Genomic DNA, 20,684 nt, shown 5'->3' with positions numbered 1-20,684 from the left:
ATCTTCCGTAGGAAAGGGATCCTTTTTTGTGTTCTAGGACATACTGCTTACGTTTCTGGAAATGGTTGAAAGTAACTATCAATAGTACACACCTTGAAAATTTTTGGCAATATGACATGTCAAGGGAATTTTATGCTCATAGTTATATCGGGACTAGCTTGTTTCTTCCTGAGGGAGAAGTCAGTGGGTCATTTAATTCTCTACCATGTTACTTTGGCATTTAGAAAACATCAGCTTTCTGCATTTCTTCCATCCTGTGTTTGGTAAAGCTTCAACACTGTACTGCTTTGATGTGACCACACTTAACTTTGGATGTATATATTGTATTTCTTCATCCTCAGCTATTTATACCTTTTTTTTCTCCTTTGTGCTCCCACAGACATTTGTCACAGGTTTCTTCAAAAACTTTATGGTATAAAATTATATACCTCTCCCTAGTCAATGATGCTGAAATTCTTGCTGAATCAGCAGCAGTATAATTCAGCAGCAGCTGAAGGAAAGCTTATATAAGAACTTTTTAAAGGGCACATATTTCAGATATGTAGCCTTATCACAAGAGCTGCTGAGCCCTTGCAGCTTTTGTTCTCTCATTAAGCAGACACTTAATGCAGCAGATTGGATTTTTTTTTCCTGAAGAGAATATCTGGAGTTTCAGTGCAGACATTTGGTAATCATTTGCTCTATGATTGAAATTATTATAGAGGAGTTTATAGTGTGTGGCCATGATTCAAATTCAGTAGATTCAATGGGAGTCTTTCCATTGACATCAGTGAGATTTAGGCAGAGCTCTTGTATTGGCTGTTTCTTTGGGTTTTTTAAAACTAGAAGAATTCATACTGTGCCGTTATTGACATGAACTGTGACCATATAGATCATTGTTGCAACCACCCTCCTATAATTGCACCAAATCTTGTACAAAAGAGGTCAAGAAAGGTGTCTATAGAAAGGTTGTAATTCGCTGGTTATGATTTTGCTCTCTGTATGTGTGTATCTTGTATCTGAAGTTATGAATATTGGGTATGTACTTGTATCTCAATGTGTTTGATTCTAAGTAGCCTCAGTGAAGCATTTGGTCAGCTTCTTGAGAATGGGCACTTACTGAGAATAGTCCTGTCAAGAAACACTTAACTGACAATGGACTTTGGGAGACGCCAATCCACATCTGAGCATTCCTGGGAACATTCAAACTAATATATAAATGATGGCATTGGCCTGCAAAAAGCTGAATCATTCATGGACATGTGACTTGCCCAGGTGGCTACAAAATCCATCTTATTGCTGTGATTTTGCACAGAAGAACAAAGGGGTTTCCGCCCACAAGAGAGAGAATATAAATGGCCCTGGAAGCCCTCCTCCATTTTTGTCTTCAGCTGTCTTAAGAGAGCCTCTCCACCCCAAAGAGATGCCTGAAAGAAGCTGGAACGAAGGACAGTAACTACGGGGGTGTGAGTGATTGCTGGACCCAGACTAGTAAGGAGTCCAGTCTGTGAAAGCAGCTTATTGGAACGTCTCTGGGGGTGAGATTTAATCTATATCCGTCTCTTAATGTATTAGGCTTAGACTTGCGTTTTTTGTTTTATTTTGCTTGGTTGGTAACTTTGTTCTGTCTGTTATTACTTGGAACTACTTAAATCCTGCTTTTTATATTTAATAAAATAACTTGCTTATTAATTAACCCAGAGTAAGTAATTAATACCTGGGGGAGCAAACAGCTGTGCATACCTCTCTATCCATGTTATTGTCTGCCCTCTGTTTATGAGTTTACCCTGTATAAGCTTTATACATAGTAAAACCGATTCATTTGGGGTTTGGATCCCACTAGGTGTCTGGGTGCTAGAGACAGGAGCACTTGCTAAGCCGTTTTCAGTTAAGTCTGAAGCTTTGGGGAGCGTGGTTCAGACCCTGGGTCTCTGTTGCAGCAGATTAGTGTATCTGGCTCAACAAGGCAGGGTTCTGAAGGCCCAAACTGCCAGAGAAAACAGGCTCAGAGGTAGTCTCAGTACATCAGTCCCAAGTGTGTTTCTATGATCGAACCCATCACAGTGGTGTAGTTGAACAGGATCTGTGCACAGCTGATTGCTTTGAGACACTGGTAGTGATTTTAAGAGAGTTTTGAGCGTGGTGGCTGGACAACAGAACAAAGTAAGTTACCAAGCAAAATAAAACAAAACACGCAAGCCGAATACATTAAGAAACTGATATAGATTAAATCTCACCTCCAGAGATGTTCCAATAAGCTGCTTTCACAGACTGGACTCTTTCCTAGTCTGGGTCCAGCAATCACTCACACCCCTGCAGTTACTGTCCTTTGTTCCAGTTTCTTTCAGGCATCTCTTTGGGGTGGAGAGGCCATCTCTTAAGAGAGCTGAAGACAAAATGGAGGGGCTTCCAGGGCCTTATATATTCTCTCTCTGGTGGGCGGAAACCCCTTTGTTCTTCTGTGCAAAATCACAGCAATAAGATGGATTTTGTAGCCACCTGGGCAAGTCACATGTCCATGAATGATTCAGCTTTTTGCAGGCCAACGCCATCATTTATATGTTAGTTTGAATGTTCCCAGGAAAGCTCAGATGTGGACTAGCGTCTTCCAAAATCCATTGTCAGTTAAGTGTTTCTTGATTGGGCACTTACTGAGAAGAAAAACAAGGAATCCTTGTGGCACCTTAGAGACTAATAAATTTATTTGGGCATAAGCTTTCATGGGCTAAAACCCACTTCAGCAGATGCATGGAGTGAAAAATACAGTAAGCAGTATATATATTGCAGCACATGAAAAGGTGGGAGTTGCCTTACCAAGTGGGGGGCTTAGTACTAACGAGGCCAATTCAATTAAGGTGGAAGTGGCCTATTCTCAACTGTTGACCAGAAGGGGTGAATATCAAGAGAGGGAAAATTACTTTTTGTAGTGACCCATCCACTCCCAGTCTTTATTCAGGCCTAATTTGATGATGTCCAATTTGCAAATTAATTCCAATTCCGCAATTTACAATTGAAGTCTGTTTTTGAAGGTTTTTTGTTGAAGAATTGCCACTTTTAAGTCTGTTATTGAGTGTCCAGGGAGATTGAAGTGCTCTCCTGCTGGTTTTTGAATGTTACACTTCTTGATGTCTGATTTGTGTCGATTTATTCTTTTGCATAGAGACTGTCCAGTTTGGCTGATATACATGGCAGAGGGGCATTGCTGGCACATGATGGCATATATCACATTGGTAGATCATACAGGTGAATGAGCCCAACGGTGTGGCTGATGTGGTTAGATTCTATGATGGTGTCCCTTGAATAGATATGCGGACAGAGTTGGCAACGGGGTTTGTTGCAGGGATAGGCTCCTGGGTTAGTGTTTTTGGTGTGTGGTTGCTGGTGAGTATTTGCTTCAGGTTGGGGGGCTGTCTGTAAGCGAGGACTGGCCTGTCTCCCAAGGTTTGTGAGAGTGAGGGATCGTCCTTCAGGATAGGTTGTAGATCCCTAATGATGTGCTGGAGAGGTTTTAGTTGGGTCCTTTCTCGAGCTGACCAAATGCTTCACTGAGGCTACTTAGAATCAAACACATTGAGATACAAGTACCTAACCAATATTCATAACTTCAAATACAAAAATGATGCATACATAGAGACTGCACAGTCATACCCAGCAAATTACAACATTTCTATAGACACCTTTCTTGACCTCCTTTGTGCAAGATTTGGTGCAACTATAGGACCTTGGTTGCAACAATGATCTATACGGTCACAGTTCATGTCAATAATGTCACACATAGCAAGTTGTACTCTGCACTGTTGGCTTTTTAAAGCAGAAGATTAGCAAGTATGGGTCTCTTTAATTATCCTACTGGATGTTAAAGCTGTTAATTGTGGTATTCAGTTTGTTCTGCCCTTTTAGGATGTGATGTTAAGAGGCCTTTTAGGAGGAGTTGGGTGCCTTCCTCTTTTTGTTACATTCAGTCATTTCTGGCTACTTGGTGCCATGATTTGACTTCGTGAAAATTTAGATAAGGAAAATGTTTCATTCATTTTATAATGCAGTTTTCCCAAAACAGCCAGGACTCTGAGTGAAGCAAAAAAATCTGTTCAAAACATAATAAATGCCAGCGTTTGAGTTTTGTGTAAACTTAGTATGGAATGTACCAAAAGACGTTACTGTGCTCTTCCCCAGTTATTAATTTGGAATTTTGTGTAAATTAATTAATTGTACATGTGCCACTAAACAAAAGAAGCCAGAAGGTTTAAGGTTGGACAATAATTATTTAAAGAGTGAAATGAGCAAGAACTTAAAAGGCTTCCTTGGCAACCTTCAGGCTTTTCAGAGACTTCCCTGAGAAACATTTATACTCAGAATTGCTGAGGTCAGGGCTGACTGCAATGCATCTCTTGCAGACATGTCATCTCGTCCTTGACACACAGCAGAATGGAGATCAGTTTGGTGAAAAAAGGAAAGAAGTGAACACTTCAAAGGCACAAGGCCTGCAGGCCAAAAGTGGTGCTTATGACTTCTGGTTTATAGGAAGCAAATATGATCCTGCTTCTACACACGTTGAATATGATCAGAACGTTCTTAAATGTTTGTTTTACACTACTGTAAAATGAATAGCCTACGTCTTCCAGATGAGAATACCATTGGATTGCATAAAACCGTAAAAGGTAATGGAAAAATGAAGTGATTATGACTCATAGCCAAATAAATGTTATATATATAAAATCACACAGGAAAAAGCATTGAAATGACAATTATCCTGTTTTTAGAGCTAATGGCCCATATTTTCATACTTTCATAACTGATTGGCTCTGGTGTTCCCTCTGTGAAGCTTCCGTTTGACATAATGCACTTCAGCAGAGGAAATGTGGCTCCAGAATTTAAGATGCATGGGAAAAGTACGAAACTTTTAAAGTTATTCAAAATGCATTCTATTATTTGTTACAAAAAATACTTTGAAGTTTTCCCTTGGGCATTCAACCCCCTATTCAAGGAAAGTACTTAAGCAAAGTCCATGCCTGTTCAGGACCATTCTTAAGCCTGGCTTAAATTCTATTGATTTTAGTTGGTCTTCAGCACCTGCTTAAGTGTTGTCCTGAATAGGAATGTTTTCCAGAATCAGGGACTCAAATATTAAGATGCATAATCCTGCTCTTCCAAGTGCAATGGCAACTTCTTGCTTGTTTTTACAATGTATTTGAAACATTTTTTTTAAATAGTGTTGGGTGTTATATGTAGGTATAGTGCATGGAGTATTCATGTTATGTTAGTTTTCCCTCAAAAAACCCAGCTGGCATAAGGCTTAATTGGGGAATAAGGAATCCTCTCATTATCCCTTGTGTGTTCTTATAGTGGACCTTTGGAAGAAAGCAAGAATAACCTGATGAAGATAAAGAGATCACAAATCATATGATACTAAATCTTCACAATTGCATCATCTAAAAGGCATTTCAATTAAAACTTGTAGGAACAGTAAATCTGCTTTTTTGTCATTTTCTGTGCTGGCACATTCCTTTTGCTCCCGGTTAATATTGAAATAAGGTTTCAGGGTAACAGCCGTGTTAGTCTGTATTCGCAAAAAGAAAAGGAGGACTTGTGGCATCTTAGAGACTAACCAATTTATTTGAGCATGAGCTTTCGTGAGCTACAGCTCACTTCATCGGATGAAGTGGGCTGTAGCTCACGAAAGCTTATGCTCAAATAAATTGGTTAGTCTCTAAGGTGCTACAAGTACTCCTTTTTATTGAAATAAGCTTTATTTTAACAGATGAAGACTCTGGGTCTGGTGAGTCATGCCCTCTTTGGGGAGCAGAGAGCAATATACTAGGATCCTGTAAATGATTAAACCACAGTCTGATTTTCAGGTACAACAAAGGTGCCTGGTGAGACTGAACCTCAACTACGAATTTTGGAAAATCAGGTGATTAAAAACGTTCATTTTCTCATTTACTTTTCAGGTAAAAATGAAGCTCTGCTGTATACCAATTGGGATCTTGGAATTCACTGACGTCCTGCCAAGAAAAAAAGGGTAATACTCTGTTCGTGTACTATTTCATTTTTTCATCGTATTTTGTCTCCACTTTTGGAAGAGACAGAAGTTTTCTATTTCTACCATAAGTCAATAAATTGATTTTTTTAGTCTTCATTTAAGCCTAAGAAGGGCTATTTCTGACACATCTCCAAACTCCTCCAAATATGGAGCATTAATGGCCAAGTCAGAGGGCTTTGAAAAAAAATTTTGTTTCCAAAATAAAATATTTGTCATCCCATTTAAGTCAGTAGGACTACTCAGATGAGTACATTTACACAAGTGCAGAAGTTTGCCCAGCACCTGGCCCAATCTGAATAGCCGCAAGGTAGTGAATATGTGTAGGTACATGCTTTATGTAAAACTTCTTTGCTGCAGTAGCACCATCTATCAGAGCGTCTCCAAGTGCTTTACAAGCTAAATAAATGTAATCAATGTCCCGGTCAGCTGATATTTTTTTCATGAGTGTTTCTAGGGAAGAAAACTTTGGCTGGCACATTGACAGTGCATCTATACTCGGAAAAAAGGTGGTAGATTTTGCTTTCTTCGTGTTCCTAGTGTGGACAAGGCAGGTGTACTTTTTGCAAGTGTTAGCAGGACCAGGTAAACCCTAGATCGTGATTTCCATGAATCTATTCTTTTTTGAAACTATTCACTGAATGTGTTACAAAAATGTGGTTCAGCCAGTGGGTGGCCCACAAATACAAGTAGCAACTGCACACACTGGTGCTATGAAATTTGAGCTGTTTTGTTTGGACCTAGGTCATGTGGTATGTTACTGTCCCCTGAGCACAACTGTCAGTCAGACCTAGTCAGCATTTGATAAATGATGCTGTTTAGTACACATCAGATCAGCTTTGAGCAGCCCTCACTTCTGGCTGTCCAGTTTGGAAATACACTCCCCAACTGGCTGCTCAGAGGTGTGCCCTCTATGCAACAGGGCAAGCTGGATCTAAATTATGTGGCTTTGTTGCTAGATTCTGTGGCACAATAGAAGTTTTCATGGCCATTTAAGTTTAAATAATGATGGTTTGTAATGAAATACAGAAATAAGACCAATTAGTACAGGAACCCTCATGTTTATTTTGATATTGAATTTTATTTGTTATGCTGTCCCCACACTTTCAGCTTTTATTAAGTAATGGATTTTTGTATTGACAACATGTAACAGCAGTGTAGAAGCTGGAGGTTTCGGAAGCTGCATAGGGGACGGTTGGAAGCTTTGTTTTTGAGGAGGAGGTGGAAGTCCGTTTCAGATTATGAGAGAGAGCACATTATCTGGATGTTTCTGCTAGAATTATCCATCGTGAAACAGCTGACATAGGGGTGGGCTTTTTCAAAAACACCTCAGTGGTTCAGGAGCATAAATTCCATTCCTAAATCACTTAAGCACTTTTGAAAAATCCCACCCTAGAAGTGCTATAATTGGGGTGTTAACTGAAACCTATTGAGATGAAAGGACAGTTCACACTTCTTGGTGTGTTTTGTTTTGTTTTTTTTCTTTTTTTCAGGCTGGCTGCAAGCTCTGGCAAACATCACTGAATTATGAATCACTTCACCTTTTCCAAGCCATCTTAGCAATTAGAAAGTTACAAATGTCTTTTTAAAAGAACTTTTGTCCTGGGAGTACACAGGCAGAGAATATACCAGCAGGAGGAGCTAGCAGCTTCCAGGGGGGCGGGGAGGAGGGGGAAAGAGGAATTCTTACAACCTGCCTCCAAGATTGAGGGAAGTGACAGAATCCGCAGAAGTAACAGCCAAAGTAGTGGATGCTGCGATGGAGAACAGAACGGTCAGTAGAACAGGGTATTCATATAGTGGGGCTCTTCCAAAAATCCCATGACTGGGTGCCCTGCCACATTTATAGGGCTCATGTACTTGTAGGAAAATTGGCAAACGTTTCTTGGAAACCCATTGGTCCCAAAGACAGAGAGAGCTGCTACATTACCTACGCTAAGTATTTTATTAACCTTTTATTTTGTGCTTTGCAGTTGAGATATGGATACATAGATACATCGTCTTACACAGACTATGATCGCAAACGAGAAGGAAGCAAAACCAGGTATATACTTTTGGAATACATGAGAAATGGGTAACTTTAAGTATAATAAAGAAAAACAGTTTAAATTTTTTCAGTGTCCTTTTGATATTGGAATGATTTTTATGTTCAAACTATAAGAAAGGCAGCTATGCCTGAAAGGATTTCATACCGTCTAGCATTACTCTTAATGGAAAAAAATTGACAAATGCTTTATCCTAGATTCTTTTGACTTATGCAGTGTTATTTTGTGGGGGGGGAGTGTTAGAGGAATTCTTATTTTTCCATAGCTCTTCACTGAGCATATAGCTGCTACCAATAAGTGTGTTAAGAAATCAGGGTTTTGTGGTCTAAATAGGTGCTTAACTGGTAACGTCAGTAAAACTGCCAGTGAATGACAGTGTTTCCGGACTAGTATGCTTGGATTTTAGGGTAGTCCAAAACGGGGAAGGGAAGGAATACCAACCAATCCACAATTCCTCCAGCAAATATTTGAAACATCTTTATAATGTTTCAATCTGTTTTCAAATACCAGTGAAATATGATTTTGTATTGTGTTTTTCTACATGTTACCATAAAAGAGAAAGTTGCTCCAGGCCACATGCATGACCACTGTTCATGAAAGATCTCTTCATACAACTACTCCTCCCGCTTGCGTATCTAATTTATAATGTAATCATTACCAAATATCTGGCAGGAATTATATCTTCTGATCCCTTAGATTTCATAATTATTTTTTCCAATTCTGTGAGGGCTCTAACTAAAGCAACTCATAGTACGAATGGTTTTTAAATATTAAGTAATTAAAAGTGAGGATTTCTAATGGGACAAACATTTTCTGTATTTCATCTGTCCACTGGTTTCCCTTTTTAAATAACCATCGTTCTGCAAAAGCTCATCTCGTTTCCTTAAAAACAAAAAATAACCCAAAAGATCTGAGGAAGACTAGAATTCCATTTTATCACAGTAAGTTTGGGAGATTCTGGGCTATCTCTAACTCTTATTTTCTCCCGTAACTTTAGGGTAAGAAGTAGACTTCTGCCAGGTAGACCTCCTTCTGTTTTCCCCTTGATGTTTGGAAATAAAAATCAAAGCAATTAGTAGAATAGGAAACTCCTCTTGTTCTCTTTCCACCTGTTTCTCTCTCTCTGGTGTACCTTGTTACCAATGTTCAAGATGGGTCACCCAATAAGAACCTTTTATATGGGGCACAGGCAGGTCACCTTATGATTTAGTTCTGGAAAGAGTTTTCCTGTTAATTTTAGCCATTTTGTTTTCCCAAATGAGCTGGAGGATTTTCTAACATCTTATGGCAAACCTTTACTGGAATATTCTGGAAGAGGAAAGTGATCCTCAGGAGCAACATTATTGTTATGGTAATAATTTTGCCAAACCACTATAATCATCTTTTGTTTTTCAATCACTTCTTAATTTTTTTTAACAAGCACAGGTGGTGGCTTCATATAATGTTATTAAATGGAAAATAACATTGACCACTACATACTTTTATGTGATGTTTGGCTAACTTAAATTTAAAATGAATTTGTAGCCTAGTCTGACATTGATCTTTAAGGCAAATTGACATGACTTGCAATTTTGTATAATTAATTTTAAAACCTATGACCTCCCTAAATGCCATTCTTTTGAGGGATTCTGTAATCATGAATAGGACTTCATCCACAAAGAACACTATTTTATGGATTGACTTCTTTGCATTTAAATCCTGTATTTGTTTAATTTTTCTAATTTTCGGTGCAAATGGTTTCTTGGTTAATACAAACAAGGTGGGGAATAGTGGAAAACTTTGCCATAGGCCTCTACAAAATGAGAGAGGCTCTGAATATTTATTATTGACTCTTTGTTTAGCTTTTATAGATTGGTATAAGATTTCAGTCCATTTTTTTCTTTTACTTTCTAGACCTAGTCCCTTCATAAACTTCCGTTTAACTTGCTCATAGACCTTTTCCACATCTAGTGAAAGTAACATATCTGACCTCCTTATCTTTGATAGGCTTGAATGGATCACAACCAGTAACCTATGAATGTTATCTAATAGCTGTCTTCTCTGATTAAATCCCATTTGATATATACTAGTTATTTTAAGCATAAATGATTCTGTCAACACCTTTGCAAAACTCTTAAATTCTGTATTTGACAATGAGATGTTCATAGGTGAAGTACATTCAATCTTATATCTTTTGGCCTTTAAAATCACAGCAATATTGACTTCTTTCTTCATATCTGCTAATGTTTTGAAGTCCTGAAAATTACTTAGATGTTTGGGGGAAAGCTGATAAGTCAAAGATTTGTACAATTCAATTGAGAACCTTTCCATACCAGGTGCTTTACTTGGCAGCATATTTTGAATGACTGATTTGACTTCCTCAAATTCTTTCTGCAGATGTTCAGGTATAACTGGGAGCCCAACTTCTCCAGTGTAAGAACTTGTATGACAGTGCATTTCACTCTTGTGTTTTGTGATACCAATCACAGTATTTTTTTCTTTTTCCTGTTTTAGCCTATATGATAAATTGTTATGGCCCTTATTTCCCATCCCATTGTACTTTTGTTTAAACTGATATACAATACATTCTATTTTTTCTGGCCACAGAACAGAGAGTTGCCCTCTAAGGGAGGGAGGCTTAGACAGCATTTGCCTTGCATCTGTCTTTTTGTGTAACTTCTCTAATTTTTTTATTTCAGAGAGAAAAAACTTGTCTTCTGTATTTTTTCCCTTTTTAATTCTAGAGAATGTTTCAATTAATTTCCCCCTCAATGCTGCCTTATAAACCTTCCATAGTGTATTGGTATGTAAGTTTCCATTTTTGTCGTCATTGAAAGAAATTTTGTTTTTGCTAATTACATCATTCAATACTATAAGGTTTTCAAATAATGGATTATTCAGGTCCCAGTTGCTATGCCTCCTACAACCAAACAAATCTCTAAGTGTTGTCATGCTAGGAATAGGGACTGACCATGTAAGCTCACCTCTCTTTGCCTCAGTCAGAAAATCCTTTAAACAAGCAGACAGAGATATATAATCTATTTGCGTGAACAGCAAATAGGGATATGAATAAAACAAATAATCCCTCACAAATGGCTTCACATTCTTCCATGAATCCAGTAGACTGAGCTGTGAAAGATTTTGTTTCAAATATGAGCCAGGGGAATTGGGTTCTTCCTTTCTACTGTCTGATCTGTCAGCTGTAGGATTTGAGGTGAGATTTAAATCTCCCTCAGCAATGAGATCCTCAGAAGAAAATGTCAAGACAGGAAGAATAGCATTGGGACAGGCTCTTTGTCCTGTGTTAGGAGCATATACCAAGCACAGGGTAATTACTCTGCCCAGTAGATTTCCTTTAACTGTTATGAATTTCATCATCTTAACACTGTTTTACTTCAAGCTGAAGTCTCTTAGCTAGGAGGCTGGCCAACAAAGTGATGTTTCAAGACAGTGTGAGGAACCATTGAATCACTATTTAAAACAAAAATGTAGGTCTTATATCAGCTGGAGAGAAAGTGGAGGGAGAGGCCCTTTTATCCACATCTGGTGAGTATGTCTGAAGTCAGCCAAATTCTGCACATATATCCCAGATATGTTTTGAAACCACTGGATTGAGACAGTCCCTTGACCTCTTTGTGCTGTTTCCAAGCTTTCCTGTGAGAAGGGGACGATCTGGTGAAAACCTCTTAAGATGATATACTCTTTACATGGTGAAATACCTCAAAGATTCTCATGCTCCCTGTCTTTGCATTGGAAAAAGAAAGAACTCCCTGATAGAACTACTTGGCTGCACAGAGTCTGCAATACATTTGTCAGGGGAAAGCTCACAGAAGATTCAAAAACGGTTCTAATGATTTCTCTACAATGTGACTTCCCTTCTTTGAAAGTAATCAGGCACTCTGATAAATGTAACTATTTTTCCTTATTATGATCTATGTGCCATCTTCTCCCAGTACATTAGCAGATTTATTTGTATCTAATTTCTTCTTTGTTCATCCTGGTTACCAGACCCTCCACAGCACCTGTTATGTTGTTATGGTTCCTCTGCATGTTGCTCTCCCATGGTTCCTGTTTTATTGTTTTATTCTGTTATCTCTGAAAAGTAAAAAAAAGAAAAGAAAAAAGTTTTTAATAACAACAATTACTCCTCCCTTCCTCCCCCAGAATAACCCTGCCACTTAATTTCAGATGTACTCACTGTTGCAGCCATTGCTGCTGGTAGTCTCAACCAGGCTGGCACCACGCTCTGTTGAGCTGGCCCTTCGAGTGTTGGCCTTCCTGACCGTGAATAAGTGACCCAAAAAAAGAGGGATGGAGGAGAGATGAAGAAACACAGAATGAGAAAATATTGGTCAGAGAAGAGAGACTCAGTAAATGAATGATGCTTTCACTAACAATGTAATATTAGGACTTGGCAACTTCAAAACACTTGACAAATTTTAATATTCAGCCCCTTTGTGAGGTGGGGAGAAACGGAAGAAATTTGCTCAGAACCACACACCGTGCCTGTAGCAACGCCAGGATTGGAACTCCAGTGTCTGGGTCCCAGCTAATGTTGCTCTGGGCGGCCTCTAAGGCCTTTATTATGTAATTGGTCACTATAATACAATTTGAACTAATTAATCATTTAAATCTGCTAAAAGCCCATTCAAAATGCTGAAGAAAGGGATGCTTTCTACACAGCTGTTTTAAACATAGCTAACCTTCTTTTGAAGAGCTCAGTGGAGCTTGAAAGCTTGTCTCTTTCACCAATAGAAGTTGATCCAATAAAATACATTAGCTCACCATCTTGACTCTTTTTAAAAAACAAACAAAAAAAAAAACCACTTTAGACATCTGTCTCGAGAGAAGCTGTCAGTTTTGTTCCTTTGTGTCCAGTTTTTGTCCTGTGGTGACTTTAATTCTTCCACACAGTGTGTTGCCTTGATGGCTCAATTCCTAGACGGTGTGTTTTAGATGGATGGCTCCGATCTTGTTTGTTAATATACTCTTCTCACATAGGTAATTTAACCAGTCAACATGGGTTTATATTATGTCAGTGATTCACAGATCTATAACTATCCCTAGTGTTCCATTTGCCCCCTCTATGCTCTATTCTTCCCCTTTAAATTCTATTTTGGGAATTCAAGTCATAATGTCCTATAACTTAACACAATGAAAAAAAAAAACTGTCTCAGGTGGATTATAGACTAGATTCAAATCAGCCACCTCTTTTACTCTCTTCTAGTATACCTTGTACAGTCTCCTCCTGGGGTTAGGAGTGCCAGGGGACTTCCACAGACATTTTGAATAGCTTGCAGTGAAATCTTCCTTTTGCTCTCTTAGTAACACCAAGCACTGTGAATACCTTCCTACTTTCCTCAGTGGTCTATCTTTATGCCATTTTTTTAGTTCCATTTAGATACCAACTGGAGTATGCCTAGATCTGCATAGGTGGTGAGGATTCCGGAATGTCCAAGGAACTCTCTCTTCTCCCACTCCCTTGTGTGCTATACAGGAAGCTGGCACACTCAGTCCTTGCTCTTGCTCAGCAAACTGGTTAAGCTATCTGTATGGCCCCTTTGTGCTGCTCCACAGCAGGGGCCAGAAGCTGGCCATATAGCATTAATAATTGTTAAAACAGAAATTCATGTTCAGAGCTCCTCTACATAAAACCAGTTCTCTCAATTAAAGAAAAAACGGTTACTCACCTTTGTGACTGTTGATCTTCGAGATGTGTTGCTCATGTCCATTCCAATTAGGTGTGTGCATGCCATGTGCATGGCCGTCGGATAAAATTTACGACTCGGTGGGTTGGCTGTGGAGCCCCCTGGAGTGGTGCCTTCACGGCGCTTGATATATACCCCAGCCGACCCAGCGCCTCCTCAGTTCCTTCTTGCCGGCTACTCCGACATAGGGGAAGGGGGGCGGGTTTGGAATGGATATGAGCAACACGTCTCGAAGAACAACAGTTACAAAGGTAAGTAACCGTTTTTTCTTTGAGTGCTTGCTCAGATCGATTCCAATTAGGTGACTCCCGAGCCTTACCTATACGGTGGGGTCGGAGTGAAGCAACGTGGATTGTAGGACCGCTCTACCAAATGCCGCGTCGTCTCTGGCGTGCTGGACGATGGCATAGTGCGAAGCAAAAGTGTGTACTGAGGACCAAGTCACGGCTCTGCAGATCTCATGGATTGGCACCTGGGCCAGGAACGCCGCCGATGAAGCCTAGGCCCTTGTGGAGTAAGCAGTGAGGGGCAGGGTCAGTACACAGGCCAGATCATAGCAAGCGCGGATACAGGACGTGATCCATGAAGAGACCCTCTGAGACGAGACCAGGAGGCCTTTCATCTGGTCCGCCACTGCAATGAAGAGCTGGGTCATCTTCCTGAACGGCTTCGTACACTCAATGTAGAAGGCAAGGGCCTTACGGACATTGAGGGAGTGCAGCCGCTGTTCTTGGCGACTGGCATGCGGTTTTGGATAAAAAAACAGAAGAAAAATGTCTTGGCTGATTATGGAAGGCCAATATAACCTTGGGAAGAAAGGCCGGGTGAGGCCAAAGCTGAACCTTATCTTTATGGAAGATCGTGTAAGTTGGTTCCAAGGTAAGGGCTCTCAGCTCAGAGACCCACCACGCTGACATGATAGCGACCAGGAAAGCTGTTTTCCAGGAGAGGTAAAGAAAGGGGCAGGTGGCTAGCGGCTCGAATGGGGGCCCCGTGAGTCTGGAGAGGACCAGGTTAAGGTCCCATGTGGGGATGGCTGTCTAACTTGTGGGTAGAGATGGTCCAGGCCCTTGAGGAACCCGTCAATCATGGGATTGGCGAAGACAGAGCGGCCATTCGCACCCGGATGAAGAGCCGAGATAGCTGCCAGGTGAACTCTGACAGAGGATGCTGCCAGGTCCTGCAGTAGTAGGTCCACGAGATACTCCAAAATGAGAGGCACAGACACCTGGAGAGGGAGTGTGTTGTGCTGAGTGTACCAGCATGAAAACCGCTTCCACTTAGCCGTATATGTGGCCCTAATGGAGAGTTTCCTGCTGCCCATCAGTACTTACTGCCCAGATTCTGAACAGAGAAGTTCTGAAGGGTTCAGCCACGCAGCATCCATGCCGTGAGGTGGAGAGATCGTAGGTCGGGATGGCAGAAGTGACCGTGATCCTGAGTGATCAGGTCTGGAAGAAGAGGCAATGGGACTGGAGCGTCCAGAGGGAGTTCCAGGAGCATGGTGTACCAGTGCTGCCTGGGCCACGCCAGAGCTACCAGAATCACTCATGCCCTGTCCCTGTGCACTTTGTGCAAGACCCTGTGCACCAGGGGGAACGGGGGAAAGGCGTAAAATAGTTGACTTGTCCACGGGAGTAGGAAGGCATCTGTGAGAGAGCCCAGGGAGCGGCCTTGGACAGAGCAGAAAGCCGGACATTTCCGATTGCTGCGGGAGGCAAACAAGTCGACCTGGGGAAACCTCCACTTTCGGAAGATGGGGTGAATGACATCTGGTCGAGGGGACCACTCATGTGAGCAGAAGGACCTGCTCAGGTGGTCTGCCAGCGTGTTCTGGACCCCAGGTAGAAATGACGCCACCAGGTGAATGGAGAGGGCTATGCAGAACTCCCACAGTCGAACGGGCCCCCCCTTGTTTGTTGATGTAGAAGATGGCGGTGGTGGTGTCTGCAAGGACCGCCACACAACGACCCTGCAGCCGCTCCCGGAAGGCTTGACAGCAAGCCGCACTGCTATCAGCTCCCGGACGTTGATATAAAGGGAGAGTGTGGATGGGGGCCATAGGCCCTGTGTCTGAATGTCCCCTAAGTGGGCGCCCCATCCCAAGGCTGATGCATCCGTGATGAGGGACAAGGAGGGCTGCGGGCTGTGAAAAGGAACTCTTTTGCATATCGCCTAGGGATCTAGTCGCCAGTGGAGGGAGGCCAGGAGCCACTCTGGGACTGTGACCACCAAGTTCAGGCTGTCCCGACCTGGGCGATAGACTGATGCCAGCCGGGTGGAGTCGAAGTCTGGCATACCTGGTCATGTATATGCAGAAAGTCATGTAGCCAAGAAGACTCGAGCAGCTTCTTGCCAATGAGGTTGGGAAGCTCTGAAGGCTCCAGACAAGGGCCACAATAGACTGGAAACGAGCATCCAGCAGGATGGCTCATGTCTGCACGGAGTCCAGAACCGCCCCAATGAATTCTATTCTCTGGGTCGGTTCTAGTGTCAGTTTTGCAATGTTGAGAAGAAGGCCTAACCAACGAAACATGTCCATGACCAAGCGGAGGTCAGACTGCACCAGTTCTCTGGTGTGCCCACAGATAAGCCAGTCGTTGAGGTAAAGGTATACCTGCACCTGCCCTCGACGAAGGAAGGCCGCCACAACTGCCATACATTTGGTGAATACTCAGGGGGTCATGGAAAGACTGAAGGGAAGGGCCGTGAACTGATAGTGTTTGCGGTTGACCACAAAGTGGAGGAAGCATCTGTGCGCTGGATGAATCGCTATGGAAATACGCGTCCTTCATGTCAAGGGTGGCATACCAATATCCAGGAAAGGTATAATGATGCCCAAGGAGACCATGCGGAACTTCAACTTTACCATGAACTTGTTGAGTCCGCACAGGTCCAGAATGGGCTGAAGCCTGCCCTTTGCCTTGGGGATTAAGAAATATTGGGAGTAAAACCCCCTGCCCCTTAGCTCCCTCAGGACCTCCTCGATTGTCCCCATTGTGAGGAGCATTTGAACCTCCTGAATAAGGAGTTGCTCATGAGAATGGTCCCTGAAGAGGGATGGGGGTGGGAGGGCAGGGAGGAAGAGAATTGGAGAGAGTATCTCACTTTCACCATGTGGAGGACCCAGCAGTCTGTGGTTATCAGAGACCAAGCACAGTGGAAATGGGATAAACGATTCAATAAAGGTGAGGTAGACTCCTGAACGAGGTCCGGTACGCCGGCCTTGGGCATCCCTTCAAAAGTCCTGTTTTGAGCCAGACAAAGGCTTGGTCGGGCCCTGGCCTTGTCCTGATGGGGGGGTTAGATGGCTTCCTCCTGCCATTATGTCCCCGCTGCCTATAGAAATCCTGCCTCGGCTGAGGAGGATACAGGCGCTGTTGCGGCTCCTGAGACTTGAAGGGTTTCCGCTGGGTAGCCCGTGTGTGGATGCTCAAGGACTTCATTATTGTCCTTGAGCCTTTAAGGCTTTGTAGCCTTGAATCTGTCTCTTCCGAAAACGGGCCCTCTCCATCAAAGGGAAGGTCCTGCCATGTCTGCTGAAGTTCTGGTGGTAGGCTGGAGGCTTGTAGCCAGGAGATACGTCTTATCGCAATCCCTGAGGACAAAGTATGAGCGGTGGAGTCTGCAGCATCCAGCGAGGCCTGCAGCGAGGTCTGTGCCTCTGTTTTTTCCCTTTTCTGCCAAAGCCCCAAACTCCTCTCTGGACTCAGGAGGTACTAGCTCCTTATATTTCAGCATGGAGTTCCAGGAGTTAAAATTGTAACGGCTCAGGAGCGCCTGCTGATTAGCGATCCTGAGCTCAAGTCCCCCTGAGGAATAAACTTTGCGCCCAAACAAATCAAGGCGCTTGGCGTCCTTCGATTTGTGTGCTGGGATTTGCTGGCCGTGCCGTTCTTTCTCGTTCACTGATGCCACCACAAGCGAGCAGGGCTGAGGGTGGGTGAACAGATAATACCTCTTTGAGGGGGCAAAGTATTTTCTCTTCACTCCCTTAGCAGTCGGGGGGGGATGGACGCAGGTGTCTGCCACATCATTCTGGCGGGGGTTTGGATGGTCCGAATAAGGGGTAGGGCCACTCTTGATGGAGCTTCTGCGGACAGAATATCAACCACTGGGTCCTCCACCTCCTCCGCCTGCAGGTTCATGTTCTGCGCCACCCTACACAGAAGGTTCTGGTGGACACAGAGGTCTATCAGAGGGGGACCCGAGATTGCAATGCCTGCCACCACCTTGTTGGGGGAAGAGGAGGAGGCCACAGTGGGAAGAAGGTCATCCAGGTCCTCTTGTGGGGCTGGGCCTGGGTGTCCTGTGCCAGTTATCTCAGGACCTGGACCAGGAACTGGTGTTGGGGGAGGTCCTAAAGCAGAGAGGGAAGGCGCCATGGTCTCCATGCATCCCAGGGCGGGCCGACTGGCGGTAGCCTCTGACATTCGTGGCTTGGACGGGGCTGATTGAGAAGCCCCAGACAGAGCACCCTGGGCCTGGTGGTACCCCCAGGGCGTCCAGAACGGCCATTGAGTGGGCCCTTGAACTGGACCCTGCTCCTGTGCCTGCCAATGCCCAGCCCCTGAGTCCAGGTGGCTGTGGTCCAAATGGCGGCGTTCGGAGAAACGCGATCCTGAAGAACGAGAAGTGGAATGTGAGGGCTACAGTGGTGCTGAGCGGATCTGCGCCGGGTCACATCTACGAGGCGATGGGAATGATGCTGTGACGCTGGGGAACGGTGCCGGGACCTGGACCAGCACCTGGATCTGGACCTGGGTCAATATGATGACTGGCAGCAAGAGCAGCGTCGGGTCCAGGATCTGCTCCTCAATGGCGATTGGCGGGCAGATCGGTGCCAGGACCGGTGCCAGGAGTCGGACCGGCGCCACAAGTATGATCGGTGCAGTGAAGAAGAGCAGCACCGGGAGTTGGAGCGCTATCGGGACTGCAAGTGGCGTCAGGAACGGTGCTGAGAACAGGATCAGTGCCGTGGCTTAACCGACAGTGCCAACGGGTGGCTTTAGGGACAGCTTGCCCCGGGACAGTGCCGCACATACAGGAACCAGTGCCTTGGCATAAGGCTGAGGGGATGCCAATGCCGTCATGGCAATAAGATCCCTTGTGGCAGCAAAAGGCATCCGGGGTGGACGGCAACTGGACCTCAACCATGCTGTGTGTCAGGGAGTCCAGAGGCACCGGACTCAACGGCTCTCCCCTCAGGGCCGGAGTCAGTGGTGCAGAAACCGTAGGCTGTGCCCCTAGACGCTCCCCTGTGGGACACGTCTCCACAGGTGGTTACAGGGAGGCTGGTCTCTGAGGAGGCGGACCACCCTTTTCTGGCTTCTGGTGCTGCTTCTGGCCAGGAGAATGGGAGCAACACCGGGCCGATGAAGTTGGTTGTGGTGCTGGGGTGCGTCGGTGCTGCGGGTCTCGTTCAGAGTTCAACCGCGGTGCAGCTCCTACCGCTGCCGCTGGGGCGCTGTGCACCAAGGCGCTCAGTGCCGGATCTTGGCGCACCACAGGAGGCTGAGGGCTAAGAGCTGCCTCCATGAGGAGCTGTTTTAAAGAGAAGTCCCACTCCTTCTTAGTCCAGGGATGAAACCCTTTACAGATCCTGCACTTGTCTGCTTGATGAGACTCTCCCAGACACTTCAGGCAAGAGTCATGGGGGTTGCCCGTTGGCATGGGCTTAGAGCGGGAACCGCAGGGCTTGAATCCCAGAACCTTGGGCATGAGCCCAAGAGAAAAATCGGGCAGGAGGGGAAAAAAAACCAACCCCACTAATACTAACTATAACTATCAAGAACTATAACTATTAACTGTAAACTATTTACAATAAACTATGCTAGGGAGAGTGGAGAGCAGCGAAGCAGAACTCCCCAGTTCCAACGACCATCACGGGCGGTAAAAAGGAACTGAGGAGGCGCTGGGTCGGCTGGGGTATATATCAAGCGCCATGAAGGCGCTACTCCAGAGGAGTCCACAGCCGACCCACCGGGTGTTGCTAGGGTCGAAATTCTCCGGCCGTGCAGACGGCACGCACGCACCTAATTGGAATCAATATGAGCAAGCACTCGAAGAATCCTTCAAATCCCCTTTTTCAATTCACAATGTAAATATTTAGGTGCTATTGCTAAAATATGGTTAATGTTGACACTATGCCACAGATACCAGCAATTCTGGAAGACAGTTTGGAATACCCTTCCTTGGTGAACTTTCAGTGCGGCCAGTGTGGACATACTTGTACCACACTTTGGTAAAAGGGGCTCCCTCTTCTAAACAGGCAGAGTTAACATGTCTGTTTTGCTGTTCATGGAACAGTAGAAAATTTCTGAATAGAGTTCAATAAAACAGCAAAGAAAACTAAGTTGCTAAAACTCAAGTCATTTGTAGTACCTGCTACATGATGCAATATTTGTGGGTGTAGAGAGCAAGTTTCCCAGTAAATATACAAAATCATTTTACAAGACTTCATTCTATCTGAAGACATAAAACCACGATCTTGCTGATGTGACCATTAAAGGTCTGCTCTGAGCAGCATTGAACAACATGATGGTAAAAATAATCATGTTTCACAGAACCTCTGTCTACACTATTTCTCCACTATTACTAGCCATGATGAAGCTGCACCACTGAAAAATTTGGGGAAGGAAAAACCCAGTGTACACACAGCCCCAGAGTTTGTTCGATAGTGTAGCTTTCTTTACTTCATCAGGGGAGTCAGTTAGGATTTCCTGTCCTAAACTGTTGTGTAAAATGTTGCTCTGTTAAACAACTGCCACATTTCTCCCAGAGCTGGCTGCACTTTAGTAACCAGAGAAGTGATTTTTTTTTTACATATAGGAGCCAAGGAGGCTGTAGGAGTCAAGTCACTGTTTGAAAATCACATTGGATCTCTCTAAATGACAAAGGTAGGAGATTATCAGTTTCTGTTTACCCCCAATAGAG

At 43.7% G+C, this 20,684-nt stretch overlaps 1 protein-coding gene and 1 long non-coding RNA gene across 2 annotated transcripts in view; one reads left to right on the top strand and one right to left on the bottom strand.

The window, feature by feature from the left end:
• The first annotated feature begins 4,061 nt into the window (after window positions 1-4,061).
• LOC144271547 (uncharacterized) lies at window positions 4,062-8,289 on the top strand. The gene is made up of 3 exons (XR_013347366.1): window positions 4,062-4,637; window positions 5,928-5,998; window positions 7,510-8,289. It is a non-coding gene; the product is annotated as an uncharacterized LOC144271547 (long non-coding RNA).
• A 3,065-nt stretch (window positions 8,290-11,354) lies between these two features.
• NRG4 (neuregulin 4) overlaps window positions 11,355-20,684 on the bottom strand; it is a 63,636-nt gene continuing 54,306 nt past the window's right edge. The window contains exons 7-8 of the mRNA XM_077828950.1: window positions 12,239-12,318; window positions 11,355-12,135 (exon numbers count right to left, since the gene is read on the bottom strand). Of these exons, the coding sequence (XP_077685076.1) occupies window positions 12,122-12,135; window positions 12,239-12,318 (94 nt within the window). The 3' untranslated portion in view covers window positions 11,355-12,121. The remainder of the gene's footprint in view (window positions 12,136-12,238; window positions 12,319-20,684) is intronic.

The sequence above is a fragment of the Eretmochelys imbricata genome, chromosome 10 (assembly GCF_965152235.1).
Source record: "Eretmochelys imbricata isolate rEreImb1 chromosome 10, rEreImb1.hap1, whole genome shotgun sequence".
NCBI classification, from domain to species: Eukaryota; Metazoa; Chordata; order Testudines; family Cheloniidae; genus Eretmochelys; species Eretmochelys imbricata.
This window is presented reverse-complemented; position numbering and strand designations above follow the sequence as displayed.